The sequence below is a fragment of the Cervus elaphus genome, chromosome 6, assembly GCF_910594005.1.
Source record: "Cervus elaphus chromosome 6, mCerEla1.1, whole genome shotgun sequence".
NCBI classification, from domain to species: domain Eukaryota; kingdom Metazoa; phylum Chordata; class Mammalia; order Artiodactyla; family Cervidae; genus Cervus; species Cervus elaphus.
Genome location: NC_057820.1, coordinates 3,320,226 through 3,344,826, shown reverse-complemented (window position 1 = coordinate 3,344,826; position 24,601 = coordinate 3,320,226). Strand labels below are relative to the sequence as shown.

Here is a 24,601-nt window from a genome sequence, read left to right as displayed (position 1 = left end):
GAGAGCCGGCTTGGCCTCCACCTACTTTCTGAGGCCTCCCCTGGGTTCCCCCCTCAAATCCCCCGCTGCAGGGCCAGGCCAGGAGGGCACACGTCCCCCCCCAGCCCAGGATGGCCAGCTCCCTGTGGCTGCTCCTGGCACATCCCCGGATTTGAAGCTAATTTATTCTCCTTTGCGAATGACCAGAACCGGATCCAGATCTTAAAAGATCTAATCACAGACCACGCTGACCAAATGAAATTTACCGAGAAGCTCATCGAAAACCTTTAGCAGGAAGCATGCGGCGGGGGTGGGTGGGGGTGGGGTGAAGGAACCCACACAGAGGGCTCTGCCACCCCAGGCCCGCCCAAGGAGATTTCACCCCAGCAAGAAGAGCCTGGCTGTGTGCCATGTCAGCAAAGACCCTCCCCAGAGCCCCTGACAGCCTGGACCCACGGCTGATGCCTCTGGCCTCAGGACAGGCTCGTACAGGCTCAGGGGCTCCGGGGAGCATGTCGAGGCTGGCGTGGCCCCCTGGCCCTGTCCTTTTCTCACCCCCATTCAATCTGGGGTGACTGCTCCAGGACGGAGCTGTGTTGCCTTGTCCTCTGCAGTCCCCAGGCCCTAGAGCAGAGCTGCATGCAGAGGGGGTATCCCATAAAGATGTTCAGAATGGGGAAACAGCATCCACCCGTCGTGCATAACGGGGTCCCAGGCGACAGGGTCAGCAGAGTGTGGGAGCAGACAGAAAACACACTCCACCTCTAGGCACGTCAGCGCTCAAGGCTCTGAGAAGTCCTGCAGTGAGGACATCGGCCCAGGGCTCTTGCACGGCTTCCCCAACCCAGATGCCCGGGAACGTGGTGACGGATGGACGGTTGAAGACTAGGAGTGGAGATGCTGCTCCTTGCTGGTGATGAGCAGGGGCGTGGCGTCAGGCTGCCGGCAAGTCAGCATGTGCCTGCACTGGGGGTCTCTGTGTGGGTGTGTCTGTGGGTGTCTATGTGTATCTGTTTGTGCATCTGTCTGTGTGTGTCTGTGTGTATCTTTGTGTGAGTATCTGAGTGTGTCTGTGTCTATCTGTGTGCATCTATGTGTGTGTGTGTGTGTCTGTGTGTATTTGAGTGCGTCTGCGTCTACGTGGGGTGCACAAAATGAGCAAGAATGACATTTAAATGCTAACGGTAGTTTTTCTGGGTGATGACATTCATTACGGATGATTTTTGGTTTATTTTATGACAAACAAGTGTTCCTTCTGAGCGTGATTTTAAAATAAACACATGCATTAAACTTTAAAAAGAGAGAGAGAGAAGCTGGGGCCTTGAGAAGTTGACTTCACATTCATTAAATTTTAAAGAGAGAGAGAAGTTGACTTCATCTCTGTCCTTAGGAAATGCTTTTATTTGTTCAGAGTCAGGGCTTGCTTTTCTCTGTGATAAAAGTCCTGTGGCTTACAAGGGTGAAAAGGAAACTGCTGAAAAGAAGAGGGGGGAACAAATCCGCCAGCTCTGGAGTCAGAGAGACAGTCCACTTGAAATGGAGAAATGTTCGTTCAGCTGGCCACCCCACCCCCGCCCCCAGGGGTTCTCCAGGCAGAGGAGCTCCTACCAAGGTCATCCCTGGGAGCCCAGCCCCCAGGCCACGGTGGGAGTATTCAGGAAGGGTCTGCAAGGTGCATGGTGGGTAGAGGAGGGAGGAGTAGGAGGAAGGGAAGCAGAGAGGAAGTAATAAAGGAACGATGGGGTTAATTAGTGATTCCAGAGGGACCTTGGGCTTCTCGTTACCATGGAGACAGCCAGGCAGCAGGAGGCAGGTAGGACCAAGGTTACGGAGCATGGGGCTGAGCAAGAAATGCCTGCCCGCCCCCCATTCCCACCTGTTCCTGCTAATACCAGTGAGAACAAGAAGAGAAGGTGGTGATGGGGGCGCCGAGCCAGGGACACCCCTCCCTGGGCACCTCCTCTCTGGATCAGACGCTGGTTGGTCTGCTCAGAGCCCTGTCCCCTGGCCATGCACCAGCCCACTTTCCAGCTCGCTCTGCGAAGCGACTCCATCCCCGGGAGCCAGTCCTTCAGCAGGGCTGCTCCCACGCTCCAGGGGGCCAGCCAGCCAGCCAGCGACAGGGTGGGGGCCTGCGTCAGCCCCTCCCGGGTCCCCTGCGGACCCAGCGTGGAGCAAGCTCGTGGGGACAGACACCCCAGACACGCAGGATGTGGGCAAATATGGGGTAGAGGACGCTCAGTATTTAGAGCGGCTGAGGGAGTCAAAGGCACATTTCACGGGCGGGCGGGCGCCTGCATGAGATGGCTCCGGGGCCGGGCATGCAGACGCGGCAGACTCCTGCAGGCAGGGAAGGGGCCCCGGGCTGCTCTCCTACCTGGGCTCTGCAGGGGAGAGCCTCTTGGGGGGCAAGTCGGCGGGGTGAGGGGTGGTGGCAGGTGCCTCAAGGGTCCCACCCCTGCTGATCCGCCCGGCTCCCAGCAAGCCCACCCCACTTCCGCCAGCACGGCCTCCCCACCGGCCCAGGGAGCTTCCTACCTGCACACGGTCCTGGCACCAGAGCCCAGTCCAAGCAGTCGCCCCCACCTGCCTTCCCAAGGCCCCTCTCCAGCGCCCCCTCTGGGGACAGGCCGGCAGGAACGGACACCCTCACCCTCCAGCCGGCGGTCTGGATCCTTCTTGTCCGGTTTGCGGTCCCGTCCCCGGCCAGCCGCCTGCCGACCCCCTCCCCCCCGACCAGAAGCCCTCCGCCCGGCCAGCCGGGTCGCCGGCAGGCTCTGGGCCAAGCCCAGGCAGTGCCGCCGCGGTGACGGCCGCCCCCCTTCTGCGGAGCCGCTGCTGGGGAGGAAGCTCTGAGCCGTGCAGGGCCCCGCCGACGACTCAGCCACCACTGCGCGCCGGAGCTCACCCGCAGGGGCGAAAACAAAAGCATTAATCTTCCCGGGAGGTTCTTGCATCCTCCACGCAGCCCTGCCTTTCTCCTGCTCCTCACAGCCAAGGTGTGGACCAGGGGTCGCCCCACTCACACTGCCCAAACGCCCGGAGCCTGTGTTGGGTCCCGCGTCGAGTATCATTCAGGGAGCTCACAGGCAGACTGAACGACAACAACACGCAGACGGGTCCCTCCCTGCCCTCCGAACCCGATCCATCAGGGGAGACCCCCCACCCCACCCGCTACCCCGGGGGCCACCACTGAGCTGGGGGGACGTCCTGTAGGGTCCCCCGAGGAGATGCTGGCTCGCTCTGAGGATGGGGGCGCTCAGCAGGCACAGGGCGGGCCCAGGACCGGGAGAGGCCGGGCGGCCCCAGGGTCCGGGCCAGGAGCGTCCCACCCACGGGCCGGGTCAGGAGCGTCCCACCCGCACACCTGCAGTAGCAACGCGCCGGCCACGGGGCCCGAGAGGCCCCCGCTCAGGGCATCGGGCGGCACCGACGTGGCACTGAACCAGAACGTCACCAACCAGTGGCTCCACAGGGAGAGGCCGGGGGTCGGGGGGCGGGCGGCCTGGCTGGGCAGCCTGGGTTCACGTGGGCTCGGCCCCGCGTGGCGGTGGCCGCTGGCCCAGCACGTGTTCTCCCGGACACAGAGACGGGCCTGTGGGAGGCAAGGAGAGTGTGGCCTGGGGAGGGAGGTGGGGGAGGCTCGGCATTCCATGGAGACACCTGACTGTGGAGGGAGGGGGAGAAGGCAGAGAGGGGACGGGAGTTGTTCATGTAGCCACTGGGGGGATGCAGGGTCAGGCCCCAGAGGTGGCGGGGGTGGGGGGAGGATGCCTTGTGAGAGGGGGGTGTGGCCCCCCAGGGAGGAAGGGGGCTGCAGGGTCAGGCCCCAGAGGAGGCGGGGGTGGGGGGAGGATGCCTTGTGAGAGGGGAGGTGTGACCCCCCAGGGAGAAAGGGAGCTGCAGAGTCAGGCCCCACTAGAGGCAGAGGGGTTCAGACCAAGAACAGGTGAGAGAGGATATGAGCTGGAGGAGGGACAGAGCCTTGACCAGGAAGCTTCGCAGATAGCCCTTAGTGACCTTGGCCTCTCCGGGGTTAAATCTCAGATGAAGTCGTTGTGGGTGGCAGGCTGGGGTGGGAGGGGGGAGCAGCCCCGGGGAGGATGGAGCTCGGAAGCTCTGGAACAGTCTTTGGCACCCTGCGGCAGGTGGGGCTCTGGTGGGGGAATTGTCCAGAAGCCTCAGTCCTGCAGCTGGGTCGGGTGGGAGCGGGGCTGACTATCCAGAGCAGGATCTGCAGCAAAGGGCTGGGTGAGGAGAGAGGCCTGGGACAAGGGGCGCCAGGTAAGGTGTCACGGGGCTGCGGGGAGGGACGCAGCATTCGTCCACATTCAGAGGATGTGGGTACGGACACTCAGCCTGCTCACCACCCAAGAAGACACAAGACGTCTGGCAGACCAGACCGCAACCATCTCATCGTGTGACCATCTGCCCGACTGCGTCAGAAAAACATGAAGACCCCAGAGCATAAGCAGGCAACGGTGATGAAAGATAACTGAAATGCAAGAACTCTGATTGGCTGACCCCAGTGTATAATCAGGCAACACTGATGAATGGTAACTGAAATGCAAGAAGAACTCTGATCGGTTAAAAATGACGAAACAGCACCTCTAGGAGTGGAAGGGGGGCACGTGACAGAGAGGTTCACATTCTCACTTGGCGCAGAATTTCTCCCAGGGTGGGAGATCAGAATAAACTTTTTGGAAAGTGCCTTATAACTTTCAAGAACCTGAAAACGATCACAGCTGCTGACTCAGTCTCTAAACGTCCGTGAACTAACCTTCAGGAAAACTAGAAACTAGGCAATAAAAAAGAGGTTCATCTCAGTGTTATTTATCACGTCCAAAGCATGGAAAGCAGTGCTGTGTCCAACAACAAGTGATCAGCTTACACAGTTCCGGTCTAGTCCTGTGATGAGACATGGTGCCCGTGAGACAGACGCCGTCACAGAGGACAGCAGGGCGTACAACTCCATCTATAGGAAACGCCCAGAACTGGAAACTCTACAGACCACAAGTAGACCGGCGCTGCCATGGGTTCGGGGTATGGGGGAGAAACAGCTAAGGGGTACAGGTGCACTTTTAAAACCCCCAAGCCTCAGATTCCCATCTGGAGGCCAAAGGGCTGAACCCGGATCACAAGTCCTTCCCACCTCTGTCAACTTGTAAAGGGCAGAGCTGAGAGACAGCGGCAGGGAAGGCTTCCTGGAGGAGGCAGCACTCACTGAGCAAAGCCTAGCCCGCGTCCTCTGGCAGAGCTGGGAGGAAGAGGGAGGCAGAGGCTCAGGGGCATGGATTCCTGCACAAAGGCCCTTTCGGATCCTCTCGGTTAAGTCCTTCGTGGGCAGGCAGGTACCAGGGCCCACGGCAGGACTTAGCTCAGAGGGCAAGTACTGTGCTCAGGGTGGCGGAAGCTGCGGGGGGGCCCCGCCTCCAAGCTGGCCTCCTCACCTCCAGCACGTGTCCCGTGATGTACTTCTCACAGCCGTCGCAGCGGATCCCGAACTTGGTGTGATAGTCAGCCTCGCAGTAGGGCAGTCCATCCCTGCAATAGAGCCGGCAGTCAGGACGGGCGGGGGCACCCTGAGGACCCCAAGGCCCGACAGTCCTCACCAACGAGAGGGGCTGTGACCAAGGGGCAGATGCCCACTGCCTCCTACTCGGGATAACAGCGGGCCCTTGGACAGCGTGAGAAATACCACAAAGATCATCCCATTTCACAGGTGGAGAAACCAAGGTACAAGAACTGGGGCCGCCTGCCCAGGGGTGAGCAAAGGGCTGGTGGAGGGCTCCAGAGAGCCCAAGGAACCAAAGCCGCGCCTGGGAAATAAAAGAAGTTCCTGCAGACGCGATTCTTCATTCCAGTTCGTTCTGTCCAACACTCAACATCTGGGTGGGGTATGAAATGGTCTATTTCCTCATTGGGTGGCTTACTGTTCCTTCTGGGGCATCCTTACAAGCCGACAAGGGGGTCTGACAAAGCTGCCCACGTCGGAGACCAGGACTGGGGGTGACAAGATCCAAATGGGGCAGGTAGGCCTTAGGACTGACCCTCACTGTCCCCGCACTGAACCTTCCGCTGCTCGGGAAGAAGCTGGGAGACCACACGGCAATGCGTTCATGCTGCCCGTGCGCGGCGGGCCAACTCTGTGCAGGGCGTGGCGTGTGGCTTTGGGGATTACAGACGAGAGGGGAGTCCTGGTGGGCGCTGCCCCTGAGTATTGATCCGGGCAGCTGTGGGCGGGCCGCTCAGACGCTGGGCTCTCTGCACTGGGCGGCAAGAATACAGCTGGCCTGCGGGTGTCGAAGGACAGGAACGCAGGCACGGGCCTGAACAGCGTGTGGTTGTAATTATCACGATGAGGTCGACCCAGCGGGGCACATGGCAGTGATGGGTGTCAGGACAGTGCTAGCACTCCATGTGGGTGGGGGTGGGATGGGGCTGGGCAGTGGTGACTGGACAGGCTGGCACTCAGATGCCCAGTCCCAGCGGTCACTTAACCTGCCTGGGCCTCAGCTTCCTGCCTGTGAGGCGGGGGTCGTGAGAGCATGGTCTGTGTATGACAAGGGGTGACCAGTGCCTGGCACTCGGCGCCTAGCCCACCGGTGGCTGAGGCCGCTGTCACTGCCAACCAGGACGGTGCCCCTGGCCCAGGCCCGGCCCATCAGGAGTCGGATGTGGAGGCGGCTGGCACGGAGGGTGGCGATGGGGGCATCTGGTCTGTCTCCCCCCAGCACTGCTGATGTGTTGCTGTGTCATCACTTTGGTCTTGATTTCTGCTCAGCTGCCAACAGAAGGCAAGGCTTCTCGAGCTGTCAGGAGAAGGAGCTGATGGCACGCTCTTTTCCTCAAAGCTCGGGACCTTGTCTGGGTCCCACGGATGCTGGCAGGAGTGGACGGACCTGGGGCAGGGTCCTGGTGCTTCTCGCAGTCCCAGTGAGAAAGCAGTCCTTCCTTGCACAGGCGATGGAACACGTCAATTGGGCTCCTAGGGTCCACCTTCAAATGCCCTGACCTCAGGGCCCCGATCATGGCCCCCCAAAAAGGTTGCACATGCAGCAAACCCAGGAGGTTCAAAGATAACATCTCCACGGCAACCCCAAGGCCCCTCCTCGAGAGTTCCGGAGGCTGCTAAGTAACACGCATGCTGTGTGGGTGAGCTGCTGCACTCAGGGGGCTGGGAAGCATTTTATTTTAAGTGCTCCATCCCCAAGGCTGCCTCTGCATGTCACTCACTCCTCTTTACTATGAAACAGGCAGCAGAAACTCACCCAGCCTGACCCAGCCTGGACAGAGGCTCATCTTGGTTTCCCTGGCAACGCTTGATTTTGAGATAACTGTGGGTCCAAACGCTTTTGTAAGAAGCGATACAGAGAAACCCGGAGAGCCTTCCCCAGAGTTCCCCAAAGCTCACACACCTTACAGAATTAGGGGACAAGGTCCACCAGGAAACTGACGTGGGTACATGCAGTGACCGGATTCCCCCGGCGTACACGCACCTCTCACGGACACGTGCACGCGTGTACATATGTGTGCTTCAGTCTCTGCAGTTTTATTGCAGGAATTTTTTTTTAACCCAATCAACTCCTGTGATGGTTCTGTTCCCCCAGAGCATCAAGAAGCAGCACAGCCTTTGATAGAAGTTGTCCCAAACGCCCCTGACTGGCAGGAGACAGTCGCTCTGCCCTCAGAGAAGCTGTTCGGTGAGCTCAGCCCACGACCCATCCTTCCCCTGTGCTATTGGGAGGCTCTCCGTCCCCAGGGTCTCTGGGGATTGGAACGCAGCCCCCTCCTGGCCAACCAGAAGGGGCTCGGCCCCGATCTGCACAAGCTCCCTCCCCACGCACCCCAAACCAGCCACCCCTGTACCCTGAGCACCCGTCAGGGACCCCGCGGGAGCACCACGGCAGAGGACAGCTGCACCTGGGGCTCCCGAGCCCGTCAGCCCTCCCTGACTGCAGCCTCGGCTGACCCCCACGATGTGCTGTTGGGGATCCGGGTGCCAGCGCGGGCGGCAGATTCCATAGGGAGGGCGACCCCCAGGGACGGCGCTGGGAGGAGCGCCACAAGGTCAAAGGCGGAGCGCTAACGCCTCGGCTCAACCAACAGAAATGAACGTCTCTGCATCAGGGAAGCCAGGCTGGTGGCGGGGGAGGGCGAGCGCTTTGGGACTGACAGGCCACGTCCTGGCGTCCTGGCGGGGCTCGCCTTGCAGACTTGGGGTGGGGGCTGAGAGGCAGAGAGTGCAGGGTGGACACCGGAGGAGCCCCGCCCCATTCCACGCCGCAGGTGGGCCGGCCCCCGCACACTCACTTGCTGATTAGGGTGGACACGGGGAGCCCCGCCCCCTTCCAAGCCGGCCCCGCCCACTCACTTGCTGATTAGGGTGGACACCGGGGAGCCCCGCCCCCTTCCAAGCCTGAGGTGAACCGGCCCCGCCCACTCACTTGCTGATGTACTCCGCGTTCAGCTGTTTGCCGCAGGTCTTGCACTTGAAACAGCCCAGGTGCCAGTGTTTGTCCAAGGCCACCAGGGACTGGCCGTTCTTGATCTCGGCTCCGCAGCCCCCGCAGCCTGGGAGAAAGAACGGAGCACAGACGTCATCCTTCCGGGCGAGGGGCGTGGGGCTGGGGAGGGGGGCCCGCAGCGCTGGGACTTCAGGCAGAAGCCATGAGGGCAGGGACAGCAGGCGGGACAGAGGGGCCGTCCAGCGTTGAAGGAGGACGCTATTACACGACAACCGATGTGACCATGTGGAAAACAAACCCTGAAGTTCATTCCTGCATGCATTGAGCGCTGACTGCACGCAGCTTAGGCCGCGAGCCAGAGATACCGGGATGAACGGATGGAGTCCCCGCCTTCCGGAGATGGGCTTCCAGGCCTCCGCAAGCAGATATGGACCTGGACAGGGGCCCTTTGCACTGGGGGCTGTCCCCAGAGGGAGGGTCCCTGGGCGGCAGGATGCTGTGACGGCAGGAGCTCTGGTGGCCCCTCTGCCCTCCTCTGTTGGCGGGTGGACTCTAACCCTAACCGTGCCCCCTAAGGAAAGGCGCAGAGATATAGAGGCGGAAGGCCCCAACGCCTGACCTCCAAGTGCTTGCCTGCCAGAATGCACCTTGCAGGAAGCCCTCCAGCCTGGCCTCTGAGCTCCTTCTGTGCCGGACGCCGGACACTCTGACCTCCTCCTGCCCTCTAGGTCCGGGTCCCAGCCCAGGGTGGAGCCAGGCCCCTGGCAGTGCCTTGGTCCCCAGGTGACTGGTGCCCTCCCACCCTCGGTCCCCATCCTGCTCTGGGCTCCTGGTCGGCCCCCCGCTCTGTCCCTCCAGCCGGGCCCATCCCTGATCAAGCCACCCTGGGCCCTCACCTAGTAGGTGACCCTGGGCACACGCACAGACTGTGCCAGTCTCAACCAGGGCCATTGTGCTCCCCAGGGCTTTTGGCAACGTCTAGAGACAGTTCTGACCATCCCAGCTGGGTGGGGAGGGGTGCTCCCGGAGCCTGGAGGCCAGGGATGCTCTGCACACCCTCCAGGGCACAGGTCATCCCTGCAACAACGAATCATCCGGCCCCAAATGTCAACAGTGCCCAAGTCAAGAAAGCCTGCTTGGAGCCTCGGTTTGGGTCTCCCCAAGTAGGCAAAGCAAAGGGGCCTCCTGGACCGTGCCAGACAGACCCGGGAGGAGGCAGACCACTGGCAGTGGCTGGAAACACGGTCCTGGGAACCAGGCTGCCCCCCAAGCTGTGTGACAGTGACCGAGTCGCCTCACCTCTCTGTGCCCGCGAAAACACGGACGCACTTCATGGGGACGATAAAGGAACCAGCCTCACACGGCTGTCAGGGGGTGAAGAGGAGTAACAGAGGCCCGTGGGCTGGAAGATGCGCTTGATAGACAAATAAGCGCATGTGTACACTGGAGTTACCCCTGCTACTGCTGAGAGGAAGCCCTGGGGAGAGGTTCACGTCTTCTCTCTGCCTCCGGCCGCATCAGTAGCGCGCCCTCCCCCGGGGCAGGGTCCGAGGCTCAGGCCAGTGTGCCACCTGCAGCTGCCGGGGGACGTGCGCCTCATCCCAAGCCCCTCACTCATCCTCCCTGAATTCGGGATGCAGTCTCATTAACAGTGAGCCGTGAACAGGGAGGCCAGAGCACGTGGCAAGGACCGTTGTCATGGAGATGGCAATCATCCTTCTCTAGAAACATCTGGAGCTCAGCATGGGTTCCCACCACTTTGCCAGTGACAGTGGAACCTTGGGTGAGGAATCCAGTTGACAACTGCTGTCAATGAGCTCCCGCTGTCCTTTAGGGAGTGTGCCCCCACAGCCCAGGGCAGAGGTCACTGGGGTAGAGATCACCAGGAACATGACCAAAGCCCACTGCCCACTCACTCTTGCAACCTGGACCTGGCTCTGCCATCACAGCAGCAGGATGGGCCTGGGCCCCTTCCCCAGTGTGACCTTCTAGAATCTTCCAGTTTCCTTATTTCAAGTGCCCTCTCCTCTGCCAGACCTGGTCACGGGTTCAAGGCCCGGCCCTGTCACTGACAGGGTGCCTGAGACTAAGGACATGCCGGGGGCCTCTGAGCCCCAGCTGTGACTTGGGGCGGGAGTGGGGTGAAGCCCAGTGTCCCCGCAGATCTATCCGGGTCAGGGAGCTCTGAGTCAAATCAGAGGGTGCCTTTGATGGCAAGGAACCAACTGGGTTCTAATTCTTAAAAGTGCCTGAGAAATTATGGGCTCGACCTGGGATTTCTCCAAGGAACTGGACTGCGTGGGAAGAGCTGTGAGCAGCCGCTGGGAAAGATAAAGCATGTTCAAGTGCATCTGTCTAGTCAAGGCTACGACTCTTCCAGTAGTCATGTATGGATGTGAGAGTGGGACTATAAAAAACACTGAGAGCCAAAGAATTGATGCTTTTGAACTGTGGTGTTGGAGAAGACTCTTGAGAGTCCCTGGGACTGCAAGGAGATCCAACCAGTCCATCCCAAAGGAAATCAGTCCTGGGTGTTCATTGGAAGGACTGATGTTGAAGCTGAAACTCCAACACTTTGGCCACCTGATGCGAAGAGCTGACTCATTGGAAAAGACCCTGATGCTGGGAAAGATTGAAGGCGGGAGGAGAAGGGGATGACAGAGGATGAGATGGTTGGTTGGATGGCATCACCGACTAAATGGACATGAGCTTGAGTAGGCTCCGGGGAGTTGGTGATGGACAGGGAGGGTCTGGAGTGCTATAGCCCACGGGGGTCGCAGAGTCAGACATGACTGAACTGAACTGAAGCGCATCCCACCCTCCCGCAGGCCATGACTGCAATGTGGCGGGGGTGGGGCAGGAGGGATGTTGGTTCCGGGCACCCCACAAAGCAGCCGCTGCACCCCACAAGGCAGCCGGCGTGCTTGCTCCTCCCCTGGGACCCGGTCCCCCCTTATCTTTCCATATTACCCCTCATCGAACCTCACCCCATTTCCAGAAAGGGGGACTGAGGCTCCGGCGCCATCACCCACCCCTGATCACGTGGACAGAGCAATGTCACGCGAGCAGAAGACACGGACGAGTCCAGGGCCTCCACCCAGGTGGTGAAGGCCCACCCCACCTGTGGCCCCTCATCAGCACACACCCTGCAGAGGCCCCGGTGCCAGGGCCCCGCCCCTCCCGCTCCTCTCCCCGCCCCTCCCGCTCCTCTCACGCCCCCTCCCGCCCCTCTCACGCCCCTCTCCCCGCCCCTCCCCCACCCCTCTCCCCGCCCCCTGCCTCTAGTGGCCTCCAGGTCCTCTATCCGAGGGGGACCCCAGGTTCAGGGTTTGACCCCCTCCTGGCTAGAACCACAGGGGCTCCTCAACGTGGACAGAGCTGCCCCGTCCAAGGCCCCAGGTTCCCACCTCCTGGCTGCCCCCACCCCAGGCTGCCCCTCCGGGCCACCACGCACACCCACTACTGACCCCATGTCCATCCCCAAGGCCCAGAGCGGGGATACCGCTCACCCAGGGCACACAAGTGGTGAGAGGCAGGGTCCATTCCATGCAGCCTGGCCTCAGAGCTGCCCCTCAACTGGCGTGGCGCTGGGCCTCTGTGAGCCAAGCCAGGAATGCTCCACACACCCTCCAGGAACACAGGTCACCCCCACAGCGAAGAATCATCAGGTCCCAAAGGTCAACGGCGCCCAAGTCAAGAAAGCCTGCTTGGAGCCTTGGTTCTGGTTTCCGTACGTGGGCAAAGCAGAGGAGCCTCCTGGACTGTGCCCGGAGGCTGTGAACAGCTCCAACCAGCCACCAGTTCAGAGCTGGAGAGTCAGGGGGCAGCCTGGAAAAGGGGAGCCTGGCTGGGAGCAAAGGGGGCCCTCTGGGAGGACACCCTCTCCCAGGTGGTGGGAGAGGCAGCCCAGGGCGGAGCATGGTGGAGGCTCAGGCAAGAAGGGAGGTGCTGGACACTCAGAGGGAGGGGCGCATCCCTGCCTGGGGAAGGCGTGGGCGTCCAGCCAGAAGCACGGATCCTGTTACTAAGCAACAGGCTCAGGCCAGAGAGCGGGGCAGGGAGGTTCAGGGCCCTGGGACCCAGCGAGGACTCCCACTGGAGGAGCCAGTCACTCTTACTTCCCCCAGGGAAGGCAGCCCGCAAAGGTGGCCACCTGCAGCTTTCCACCCTGGGCAGGGAGGACAGGGGGCAGGAAGGACGGGGGCAGGAAGGACCGGGGCAGGAAGGGCCAGGGCAGGAAGGGCTGGGGGGGCAGGAAGGGCTTGAGGGGGCAGGAAGGGGTGGGGGGGCAGGAACGGCTGGGGCAGGAAGGACGGGGGGCAGGAAGGGCTGGGGCAGGCAGGATGGGGGGCAGGAAGGGCTGGGGGAAGGAAGGGCTGGGGGGGGCAGGAAGGACGGGGGGGGGGGGGACAGGAAGGATCAGGGGCAGGAGGGAAGGGGGGGCCAGGAAGGACGGGGGCAGGAAAGATGGGGGGCAGAAAAGATGGGGGGTAGGAAGGATAGGGGCAGGAAGGGGTGGGGGGCAGGAAGAACAGAGAGGGGCAGGAAGGGTGGGGGGGCAGGAAGGGCTGGGGGGCAGGAAGGGCTGGGGCAGGAAGGATGGGGGGCAGAAAAGATGGGGGTAGGAAGGATGGGGGGTAGGAAGGATGGGGGGTAGGAAGGGTGAAGGGCCAGGGCAGGAAGCATGGGGGCAGGAAGGGTTGTGGGGCAGGAAGGATGGGGGACCTGAAGGGTTGGGTCATCCCCCAGGGTCCCCCCCACCCCGCTGCAGGGCAGACCACGCAGCTCAGGCTCACACTCCCCGTGCCCCCAACCCACGTGGGCGCTCCGCCCCTCAGTAGCCATCTCTGCCCCCTGCTGCCTCCAGGATGCAGCTGGAGCCCCTGGCATGGCTTTGCCAGCTGGTCATGGTCTCCCTGGCGTCACTTCTGCTCCCTGCCCCCACACAGCAGCCCCCTTGTCCACTCACATGGAGGTAGCAGCTGCCCCCAGCTCATGCAGTGCCCTCACCTCAGTGCCCACTTCCTGAAGCCAGTGCTTCAAGGTTCAGATCAAATGGCATCTCAGAAAGCCTCTATTCACAGCGGGGCAGGCTCCCCTCTTTGGAGTTTAAAGGGCTTGGCTCCAACCTCAGCCCCACCTGTCCCTCGCTGGACATTGGGCACCCAGCACATCCGCCCTCCCCACCAGGCTCAGGGCATGTACGCTCCTGGGGAAGGAGAGAGGAACCCCTGCCTCCGCGCTGCTCTGGGGACAAAAGGAGGCAGGAGCTGGGATGCGGAGATGTCCACACGGAAGCCAAGAGCTGGTGATGGATGATCAGTGCTTTCTAGGCATAAAAATGAAGCTGAAGCTCCAACACTTTGGCCACCTGATGCGAAGAGCCGACTCATTGGAAAAGACCCTGATGCTGGGAAAGACTGAAGGCAGGAGGAGAAGAGGGCAGCAGAGATGAGACGGTTGGACGGCATCACCGCCTCGATGGGCATGAGTCTGAGTGAACTCTGGGAGACTGAAGGGCAGGGAGGCTGGCGTGCTGCAGTCTGTGGGGTCTCAGAGAGTCAGACGCGACTGAGCGACTGAACAACCATAAGGCACAAAAGTGGTTCTAAGTGGCAGATTATCACCGTGGACTGGGAGGAGGGGTAGCTTATAGTAGTAGACCATCTGGGGATCAGGAGAACATTTGTTTTTGAAAATTTGATATTTTAAAATAAATTTCCGTTTGGAGAGGGCAGCCTTTCTGCCCATGGCGTTTTTTAAAAATCTCAAAAAGAAGTCTCAGACAGTGAGTCTGTGGTTGGACAGGTTTCCCTTTTCACTCTGGCTGCCAGGATGCTCTGGATAGACTGTTCAAACTAAACCCTGCCTTTCTGAATTATGCTGTAGCTTTTTTTTTTTTTGCTATTTCAGATTAAATGATAATAGGATTGTTTGTTGGAGCACATCCTCAAATTCTTTAATCAATCCAGACCTCAGTTGCAGAGAAAGTTGTGAATGGAGACCTCTCCCATCAGACCCCAAAGCCACAGCCTCACCAGTGGGGCCTGCCGTGAGCTTGCCTTCCTGGGGGTGAAGGCTTCACTTCACTTATCTGAGAAAATCCTTACCAGCCCCTGAAGCCAACATTTAGCTCCTAGGAGGATATTCAGTCTTCACTTGCAGATTTCAGTGTCAGGGACAAGGTGGGCACGTGGGGAGGGGACTGTGAGCAAGGGGCTGGCTCTGGGGGTCAGTAGAAACCCCTCCTCTGTCCCAGGACATATGGCCCTGGCCCTGGGGACACCACAGCAACCCTGCACGTAGGGTGGGCTCTGAACACGCCGTTTCTGCAGTGGGAGGTTGTGGGAGCCATCCCGGAGTGCTGGGCTCCCTCCCCACCCCTCTGTCCCATCTTTGGTCCCAGAACAGCCACCCAGGCAGGGAGGCCAGCACCTCTCTGCCCCACGTCCACAGGCTCCTGACAACCCCCTTCTCCATTCAGAAGCATGTATTGAGCACCCACTGCAGACACGCCTTGGCTCAGCTCCCAGGGGCTGGAGCAGTTACCAGAGAGCCACAGACCACAGGAGCCCAGAGGTCGCTGCTCTCCTACTGGCCCTCCCTACGGGCTTCTGGGTGGTGTGGAGTGAACCGTGGGTAGCTGACCCACGGAGGGAGAGGACTGGAAGGAGGCTGGAAGACTTCCTGGAGGAGGGGGCCTAGAGCCGGGCTGAAAGCAGAAGTGCACACGGGGGGCGGGGGGTGGGGGCGTCGCGGGCTGAGCCAAGGCTTGGAGGCGGGAGGGCCCCAGAGGCCCCTGGCCCCGGTTCCTTTTGGTATGTTTAACCGCAGTTATCTGTTTCCACTGCTTCCACTCTGGGTCCCGGGGTCGTTAGGCCCCCTCCCACCCCCGCCTCGCCCACTTACTCCAGAGGCCCTGGCACAGGGGCACGCTGCTGCCCGCTGACTTGGGCAGGGGAGCACTTCTGGCACATGCATTCCTTGCCGTTGAAGGTCACTCGGTCCCCCGGCGGGAAGGGCGACCTGAAACAAGACAGCGTGTTACCAGCCAGGATCCACCCCCACCTGGCTCTTCTCCTGGGGGAGCACCACTCTGGACACCATGCACCACCTCCTCCGGGGACCAGGCCCGAGACGCAGGGTCTCCCCCTGCAGGCGCCGCCGCGGCCTCTCTGGGCGACCTCAGACTGGTCACTGGACCGCCTGGCCGCGGTCTCCTCATCAAACCAGCAGGCGGAACCGCAGGGCCGTGCGGAGGGCCGGTGGGGGCCGGCCGGCGCTTACACACGGCGGCGAGCCACTGATCCTCCACGCAGTCTAGGCTGTGGCCTCCCGCATCCGACCCCGCCTCCTCCGACCACTCGGGACGCTGCTCACTTCAGCGCTCAAGGCAACAGCACCATTTACTGAGCACCTGCTGCTGCCAGGCCGGCTTCCATGACAGACTCCTTAGTTCCTGCCTCCTCTAACAGCTGCTTAACACGCTTGTCCACGTGGGTCTTCATGTTCCTCTATCCGCGAGAAAACTCAAGCTCAGAGAAGGCAGTTAACTCTGCCAAGGACACACAGCTGCTGCCTTTCAGAACCAGAGTCAAACCTAGGCCTGTCTGGCTCCAGCGCTGCGTGGTTTGCCTTCCTGCCTGGGTCCCGCAGAAAGCTCGGCCACCAGGAGCGTGCAAGACGGCACGTTGGGTTCCGTCTTTATTTTAAAGTCCGGCATTTTGTCATCATGGTCCAGGATCCAAAGGCAGCTCTACACAATTCTCCCGCTCTTGCTCTGCACGGCCCTCTCCCCTCGCCACGCTGGTCTGTCTCCCACATCACTGTCTCCTAACCAGGGAGGACGCCGTGTCCTCCTTGGCTCAAGAAACAGCCTGCGGGCGGAATCTGGGTGGCCACCGGGGTCCTGGCATCTGTCTCCTCTGTTAGTTCTGGGCTGCCTGTGCCCCGGCACCCCCTGTTTTCTCTATTTCTTGGTTTATTTTCTGGTTATTTATAGTGGCTGGATAAGTCCAGGCCCGGGGACTCCAGAACCACAAAGCTGTCAGCTGTTATTTTTAAAAGGGTGGATCACAGAGGTGACCCTTCAAACCCACAGTGATTATGTCTCTAAGCTACGCGCAGAGAAATCAAACATGCAGATCACCCTTGGGGAAACGACCCAGGCAGGCTGCCGTGACACACAGTGACCCCCCGTTAGAAACGCCCCTGGTCATCCTGGTTTCCTGGCTCAGCACCTTCCCCCACCCTTCACAAAGCTCCCATTTCTGTCTGGAGCAGAGGCCATAACTACCGAAAACGGCTTCAGGAACAGCGCTCAGAAAAGTCCCCTTTCAGCTGGGTGGGGTGAGGCAGAGAACAGAGAAAACAAACCTGGAGGTTTTCAGTCTTTGTTTTCTAGAAATGGAACCTCCCCGGGGAGCCATGTATCTGGGGCTGCACGTGGGTGGGGGGGAGGGAAGGAGGAGTGGGAGAAGGAGGAGGGAGAGAAGGAGGAGGGAGGAGGGAGGAGGGAAGGAAAAGGGAGGTGGGAGGAGGAGGGGGAGGAGGGGGAGGGGGAAGACGGGGGAGGGGGAGGACGGGGGAGGGGGAAGGAGGAGGGGGAGGACGGGGGAGGGGGAGGAGGGGGGAAGGAGGAGGGGGAGGAAGGGAGGAGGGGGAGGGGAGGAGGAAGGGAGGAGGGGGAGGGGAGGAGGAAGGGAGGAGGGAGGGAAGGAGGAGGGAGGAAAAATAAAGGGAGGAGGGAGGGGAGGGAGGAAAGGCAGAAGGAGGAGGGAGGAGGGGGAGAAGAAGGGAGGAGAGGAAAAAGGAGGAGGAAGGGAGGCGGGAGGGGGGAGAAGGGAGGAGGGAGGAAGAAGGAAAGGAAAAGGAAGGAGGGAGAGGGGAGGTAAGAAAGGAGGAGGGAAGAAAGGAGGAGGGAGGAGGAAAGGAGGAGAGAGGGAAGGAGGAAGGAAGGAGGGGGTAGGAGGGAGGGAAGGAGGAGGGGGGAGGAGGGAGGGAAGGAGGAGGGGGGAGGAGGGAGGCGAGGAGGGAGGAGGAAGGGAGGAGGGAGAGAAGGAGGAGGGAGGAGAGGGGAGGGAGGTGGGAGGAGGGAAGGGGAGGAGGGAAGGAGGAGGAGGGAGGAGAGGGGAGGGAGGAGGGAGGAGGGAGGTGGGAGGAGGGAAAGGGCAGGAGGGAGGCGGGAGTGGGGAGGCGGGAGGAGGGAGGCGGGCCCCCGCTCACCGGCAGACAGCACACACGAAGCAGTCCGGGTGGTAGGTCTTGCCCAGAGCCGACACCACCTCGCCCTCGATGAAGCGGTCGCAGCTGAAGCAGCGGGTCCCATACAGCCTCTGGTAGTCCTGCGTGCAGATGTACTCGCCCTGCCGCACGAAGAAGCCGCCCTCGGCCAGGTCACAGCCGCACGCTGGGGACACACACGCGGAGCCGAGTGAGCAGGCGGCCACCGGCTCCCGGGTCCTGACGGGCCACACACGGGCCTTGGGGGGAACTCGGGCTGGCTCGCTGAGCCCCTGGGAAGCCGGGCTCCAGGCTCAGACTCCAGCTGTGGCCCCTCAGCTTGGAGTCGAGTGGACCTCCTTGTGGAAGCCTCTAAAAAGGGACAGCGGCCCAGGAAGAGAACGAGGCCGTGCTGGGGGCCAGTCTGGGGTCTCCTCACCTCCTTGAGCCCCCCAGGGATGAAGCAGAGATGCCCATGAGCCCCCAGCCCCTCCAGCTCTGCAGTCCCCGGCACAGAAATACCAGATGGGGGAGGCAGTCCCAGGTACCTGGGCACCTACGATGTGCTAGGCCCTGTTCTGGATGGGAAGATTCCATAAGGACACATGATCACCTCCAGACCACAGTGAGGCTTCCTGACTCCCCGCACCCGTCTCCCCCAGTGGGGATGAGGCCAGACCCCCTGCAGGAGGGAGACAGGCCGGGCACGCAGGCACTGACCCTAACACACACCTCCTGCCCTGGGAGGACTGGGGAGACCCGCGGGGTGGTGGGGGGGGCGCCTTCCCCCAGGACAGGCCCCAGGGCACGTGGGAGCCAGGCTTGGTTCCTGAGGCAGCAGCCTTCATGCCCCTCCCTGCGGAGGACCAGCCTGCCATCTGGTCCGTCTGGGGTCTTCAAGCGTCGCAGCCCCTAAGCCAGGGTCTTAAAAAACTCTGCAGCCCGTCTTCGAATCAATGCATAAACGTTTTCATCAAAACATTAACTGAGGGAATGTTCCTGGTGGTCCAGGGGCTGAGACTCAGTGCTCCCAGAGCAAGGGGACTGGGTCTGCACCCTGCTCAGGGAACTAGACCCCACACCCCACAGCTAAGAGTTCACACACTGCAACAGCCAAATACATAAACAAATGTTTAAAGATTAACTGATTGCAGAGGATATCATTTCTGGGAAAGTCTAAGAATGGGCAGCTTTAACTAGTCGATTGGAGATGCCAAAGCAAGACCGTGGACCTCTGTTTAAAATCCCAGAGCCAGGCTCTGAGTAAAAGCAGGCTTTTCACCTCGTCCCCCTTCTGCCTAGAAAGCCAATTACCATCCCTCCCCCTACCCACAGAACCATCTGCAAGAGGGGTGTTTCTGAGATGGAAAACGCCAATGGTTCCACAACAAAAACCCCACAGTCCCCGCGGAACTCGATTTATTAGAAATTTCTTATGGACATGCTGTGTGCGTGCCTGCTAAGTCATTTCAGTCGTGTCTGACTCTTTGCAATCCCATGGATTATAGCCCGCCAGGCTTTTCTGTCCATAGGATTCTCCAGGCATGAATACTGGAGTGGGTCGCCATGCCCTCCTCCAGGGGGTCTTCCCGACCCAGGGATCGAACCAGCATCTTTTGTGTCTCCTGCATTGGCAGGCAGGTTCTTTACCACTAGCGCCACCTGGGAAACCCTTCCTTATGGTCAGTTCAGTTGAGTTGCTCAGTCCTGTCCAACTCTTTGTGACCCCATGGACTGCAGCATGCCAGGCTTCCCTATGTATCACCAACTCCCGGAGCTTGCTCAAACTCATGTCCATTGAGTCAGTGATGCCATCCAACCATCTCATCCTCTGTCGTCCCCTTCTCCTCCCACCTTCAGTCTTTCCCAGCATCAGGGTCTTTTCAAATGAGTCAGTTCTTCGCATCAGGTGGCCAAAGTACTGGAGCTTCAGTTTCAGCATCAGTCCTTCCAATGAATATTCAGGACTGATTTCCTTTAGGATGGACTGGTTGGGTCTCCTTGCAGTCCAAGGGACTCTCAAGAGTCTTCTTCAACACCACAGTTCAAAAGCATCAATTCTTCGGCACTCAGCTTTCTTTATGGTCCAACTCTCACATCCGTACATGACCACTGGGAAAACCACAGCTTTGACTAGACGGACCTTTGTCAGCAAAGTTATGTCTCTGCTTTTTAATATGCTGCCTAGGTTCTTATGGTCACAGGCTCTAAATATTTAATAGCTTATTCTGGATGAGGTTGTTATTACAGCTACTAGTACAAAGTAGTACTAGTACTACTTTACTAGTACTAGTAAAAAGCTAGTAAAAAGTAACTAGTAAAAAGCTAGTTACTAGTAAAAATTACAAGTACAAAGCTATCAGAAGAACACTTATGACGGGGCTCCCCTGGTGGTCAGTGGTAAAGAATCCCCCTGCCAGTGTAGGGGACAGGCGTTCCGCCCCTGGTCCAGGAGAATTCCACACCCGCGGGGCAGCTGGGCCTGTGCGCCACAGCTCCTGAGCTGAGGGCTGCAAGCACTGAAGGCTGCACGCCCTAAAGCCGGCGCGCCACAGCAAGAGAACCCACCGCCATGAGAAGCCCACACACCGCAGCTAGCCCTGCCCGCCACAGCTAGAGAAGAAGCCGCACAGTAAGCAAGACCCACGCAGCCAAGATAAACACAGAAAATCAGAATGCAACACATGTGTTGCTATTACACGGAGGTTATCACTACCCGGAGAGGGTAAGAGCCTTCTGCAGTGCAGGTCTTGATGACACGGATGGTGGCGGGGGAGAGGAGCTCCTGGGGTCTGATCCGGGAGCCCCGACCTCTGAATAGCGTCCTGTGTGGTGCCCTGCAGGTTCGGGAGGCGAGGGCAATCGGGCAGCCTCCCTTCACCGCAGGTGGCTCCTCAGGCTGGTCGGTTTGGGAAGAGCTCTCCAGGAATCGGAATCTCCGGAGGGTCTCAGGGTCCCCAGGGCCGGGTTCTGCTCAGCCCGGTCAGCAGCGCCTTTCAGCACGTGGACTGGTCAATGCCCACAGCGCACCCTCCCACGGCGACCTGGGGGCTCCAGTGGCCCTGCCGGGAGGGGCCCTCTCAGCTCAGCCCCCAGCCCCACGCGGACCAAGGTGGTGGGCCTCTCCTGGGTCTCCCCGTCCCCCATCCCCTCGCCCAGGGCACAGGACTGCATGTACCATTCCATGCTCACAGCCGCCCGCGGGCTTGGAAAGCCTTCCTTCCACGTCTCCAAGGAGCGGCTGGCTCTTTGGACAAAAAGCTGAGCAGCTGAGAGCCTGGACGTCGGGGTTACCTGGGTGATGCAGGCTCGCCCCGCGCACCGTGCTGTGTGCCCCTCGGCAGGTCCCTGACCTCTCTGGGCCCCGCGTCCTCGGCTGGGTCTGCTGAGCTGGGAGGACAGCAGCGTGCAGGGCATCCTACGAGCGCGCGTGACGTGAGCCCCGAGTCGTGCGGGGACACCGTCCAGGTCATTGTTGGACTGACGTCACTCACCCGGGAGGTCGGAGACCAGCACTCGGTTCCGGATCTGTCTCCCTGCCGGGAGCGAGCGAGCCCGCTTTGTTCAATCTTGCACCGGTGTAACTCCTGCAGCTGCACCCCGACTTGGGAAGAACAGGCTCCCCCGGGGCCTGTGCGGGAGAACTGTTGTCCTCTGCAAACGCCGCCTGCAGCGATTCGGCCCCCAGTGACGGCTGGCTCCCGGACACCCTTGGCTCTGGGGTTTGGCTCATTTTCCAATCTTCTTAAAGCTATGACGGCACTGACTATTCCTCAAAGGAGAAAAATGTGCAGAGGGATATCGAGTGCCCCTTTAAACCTGAGTCTACATCACGGAGGCACCAGGAGACTGAATAAAAGCAGCTTTTCTGCCCCGAGAGCTGGGTCCCGCTAGTGCCCACCCCCCACCCCCCCGGGTTATCTCTGCTGCTGAGTGGACTGTAGCTGCCCAGGTGCCTGAGGTTAAGGCCAGACAGTAAATCCAGATCTCTGCCTGCTAAAAATAGAGTCCAAATACATTCAGTTCAGTCGCTCAATCGTGTCCGACTCTTTGCGACCCCATGGACTGCATGGCTTCCCTGTCCATCACCAACTCCCGGAGCTTACTCAAACTCATGTCCATCGAGTTGGTGATGCCATCCAACTATCTCATCCTCTGTCGTCTGCTAAAAGTCCTCATCAAGGTAGTATGCTATCCTTACATTCTATCTGCCTAAGCAAGTAGCCGAGAGTCACGAAGGGCTCCGAGCCGCTGTGGGTGACCCGAGAGGCCCCCCCTTTGGCGGTCAACCATGGTCATTTCTGAGAAACGGTCAGGAGGGGGCGGGCCGTGGTGGGAAGACAATCGGTGGCACTTTCTGGAATACCGTTTGGCACCGACTCAAAGGAGTCTGCGAATGGCTCCTACCCGCTAACCCAGCCGTCTGTCTCTGGGACTCTATCTCAAGGAAACGACTGTGAACGTCCACAGAAGCCCACCCGCACAGTGTCAGCTGCAGCGTTAACTACAGGATGAGGTGATACGTGAACGCTGGGCTTTAGAGACAGGAAGCCTGGGTGTGGATCCTCGCTCCCGCTGCTGGCCAGCTGTGTGACCTGGGGCAAGTAACTGAACCTCTCTGAGCCTCAGAGTCCTCCTCTGTAACAAAGGGTTAATCATACTGATCTCCCACGGTTGTCACGATAAATCAGTGAGATGAGGCAAAGGAGACTGATCACCCCGGCGCCGGCTGGAATCCATGCAACCGTTTAACAGCTGAGGAATGGCTCCAAGTTTGCCGTGGGCCAGGCAACTGAACGAATTTGGTTAGGTATTGAAACGTGATGACAAACGCATGATGGGAAAAGGCTCACACAGTCCCTTAAAGAGACACGAAAGTATGTAGACAAGAGGACGCCGGATGGAAAACTCTTACAAAGGCAGAGACTGGGATGCGCAGGGCAGTCCCTCGGGGCGGTCAGCTGAGGGGCGCTCGGTGCTGGGGCCTGGGACAAGGAGAGCGGCTGACGCCACAGCAACAGGCGGACCCAGAACTCAGGCGTCCGCAGAGCTGAGCGAGCTGGCTGGGGGCAGCGGGGTCCCCACCCGCCCAGGCCCCAGCCTCGCCTCGGACGCAGACCCTCCCTGTGGAAACCACAGGCCCACATCATCTGAGAGTCCGTCCTGCCCTGACTGTCCACCGCTCTCCCCTGGCGTCCGGTTCCCACGAACGCTCCTGGAACACAGGTCCCTGTCACCCCCCCGAGGCCCAGACCAGCTCTGGGTGTGGCCGTCCATGATCCCCAGAGGGGTGTGTCCTTGTGGACGACCCCACCTGCTGTTACCAAGTTACAGGCAGAGCTGGTGCACGACACACACACACACACACACACTTACACACAGTCACACACTCACAAACACATTCACGCACACACCACACTCACACACACACACACTGACACTGACACACACACTCACACACTCACACACACATTCAACACACAAACACACACACATTCACAGACACATGTCCACTCACACAGACACATGCACACACACACATGCACACGCACACTCACTCACACGCACACACACATAAGCTCACACACTCACACGCATACACACACACCACGCACACACACCCCCACACATGCACACAAACACTTACAAACACACACCACACACACACATGCATTCATACACACACTCATACACACACCTACAGACACACTTACACACACATTCTCTCTCACACACACACACACTCAAACACACACACACTCTCACACTCACACACACATACACACACACATGCACACTCACAAACACACACACACACATACACACACACTTACACACACACACACTCACACATACACACACACTCACACACACACACACACATCCCTCCCCCCGTGTCTCCTTCACTCTTTCTGCAAACACGAGCACGCCCAGCCCCCGGACCGCACGGATCAGAAAGCACTGCGTTCCTGGTCTCACTTCCTCATCTTCTCATCATTTCGGAGTCGGGGCTCGTGCTGAAGCATCATGAGCAGGACGACAGAAGACCCCAGCTGGAAACAGATGCTCCGAAAGCACAGAACTCGGTCATGGGAAGAAGGTCCAGAGGACCAGATTCATCTTCCTGGGCAAGTTTCAAGTTGTTTGTAACAACGGTAACAGCTTTCATTTTTTCCCAAGGACCTGCTATGCGCTGGATGTTTGACCTATTTCCGTCTCACACGGAGTCCCACTGTGTACCGTGAAGCTGGCTGGGTTCTAAGACAATCTGGAAGGAGATGCCCCCTCAGACTGTCGTCCAAGCTGCCGCGGTCTCGGGCTGGGGCTCTGGGCCCCTCTCCCCACCCTGCCCTCCCATCAGCACAGCACCCAGAGGCCACGACACTGAGACACACAGGACCCTCCTGAGCTCTTCCTCCAGCCCTCCCCACTCCCTCTTCACTCTCCTCCAGCCATGCAGGCCTCCTGCTGTCCCGGAGACTGCCGGGCACAGCTACCTGCCTTAGTATCACTGCCCTGGCTGTTCCCTCTGGTTGCAATGTCCTTCCCTCGCCTCCTTCAAGTCGTCACACAAAGGTCACCTCCTCCGTGAAGCCTGCCCTGATCACCCAACTTAAAATAGTGACTTCCTGGCACTCCTTTCCAACTCTGTCTGCATCTTGCGCCTTGTCTCCCCTCCCTAGTCCTTCACTTTCAGTATATAATAAAGATCTACTTATTTTCTCTATCTAGTGAGACTTCTCTGTCTCCCGGCCCTAGAACATGATCTCCACGAGGACAAGGATGTCTGTTTTGTTCATGGATGAATCCCAAGCACCCAGAACACTGCATGGCATAGAGCAGGTGCCCAGTACGGTTGTCGAATGGAAACCGAGGCTAAGAAATGTGTCTGAGACCCATGTGAGCAGTGAGTGGCAGAGGTGGGATTGGAA

General features: G+C 59.8%; 1 protein-coding gene across 1 annotated transcript in view; it reads right to left on the bottom strand.

Moving 5' to 3' along the window:
• ABLIM2 (actin binding LIM protein family member 2) overlaps nucleotides 1–24,601 on the bottom strand; it is a 131,236-nt gene that overhangs the window by 81,971 nt on the left and 24,664 nt on the right. Inside the window, 5 exon segments of the mRNA XM_043906090.1 lie at nucleotides 5,430–5,523; nucleotides 8,427–8,553; nucleotides 15,357–15,402; nucleotides 15,404–15,473; nucleotides 17,673–17,856. Of these exon segments, the coding sequence (XP_043762025.1) occupies nucleotides 5,430–5,523; nucleotides 8,427–8,553; nucleotides 15,357–15,402; nucleotides 15,404–15,473; nucleotides 17,673–17,856 (521 nt within the window).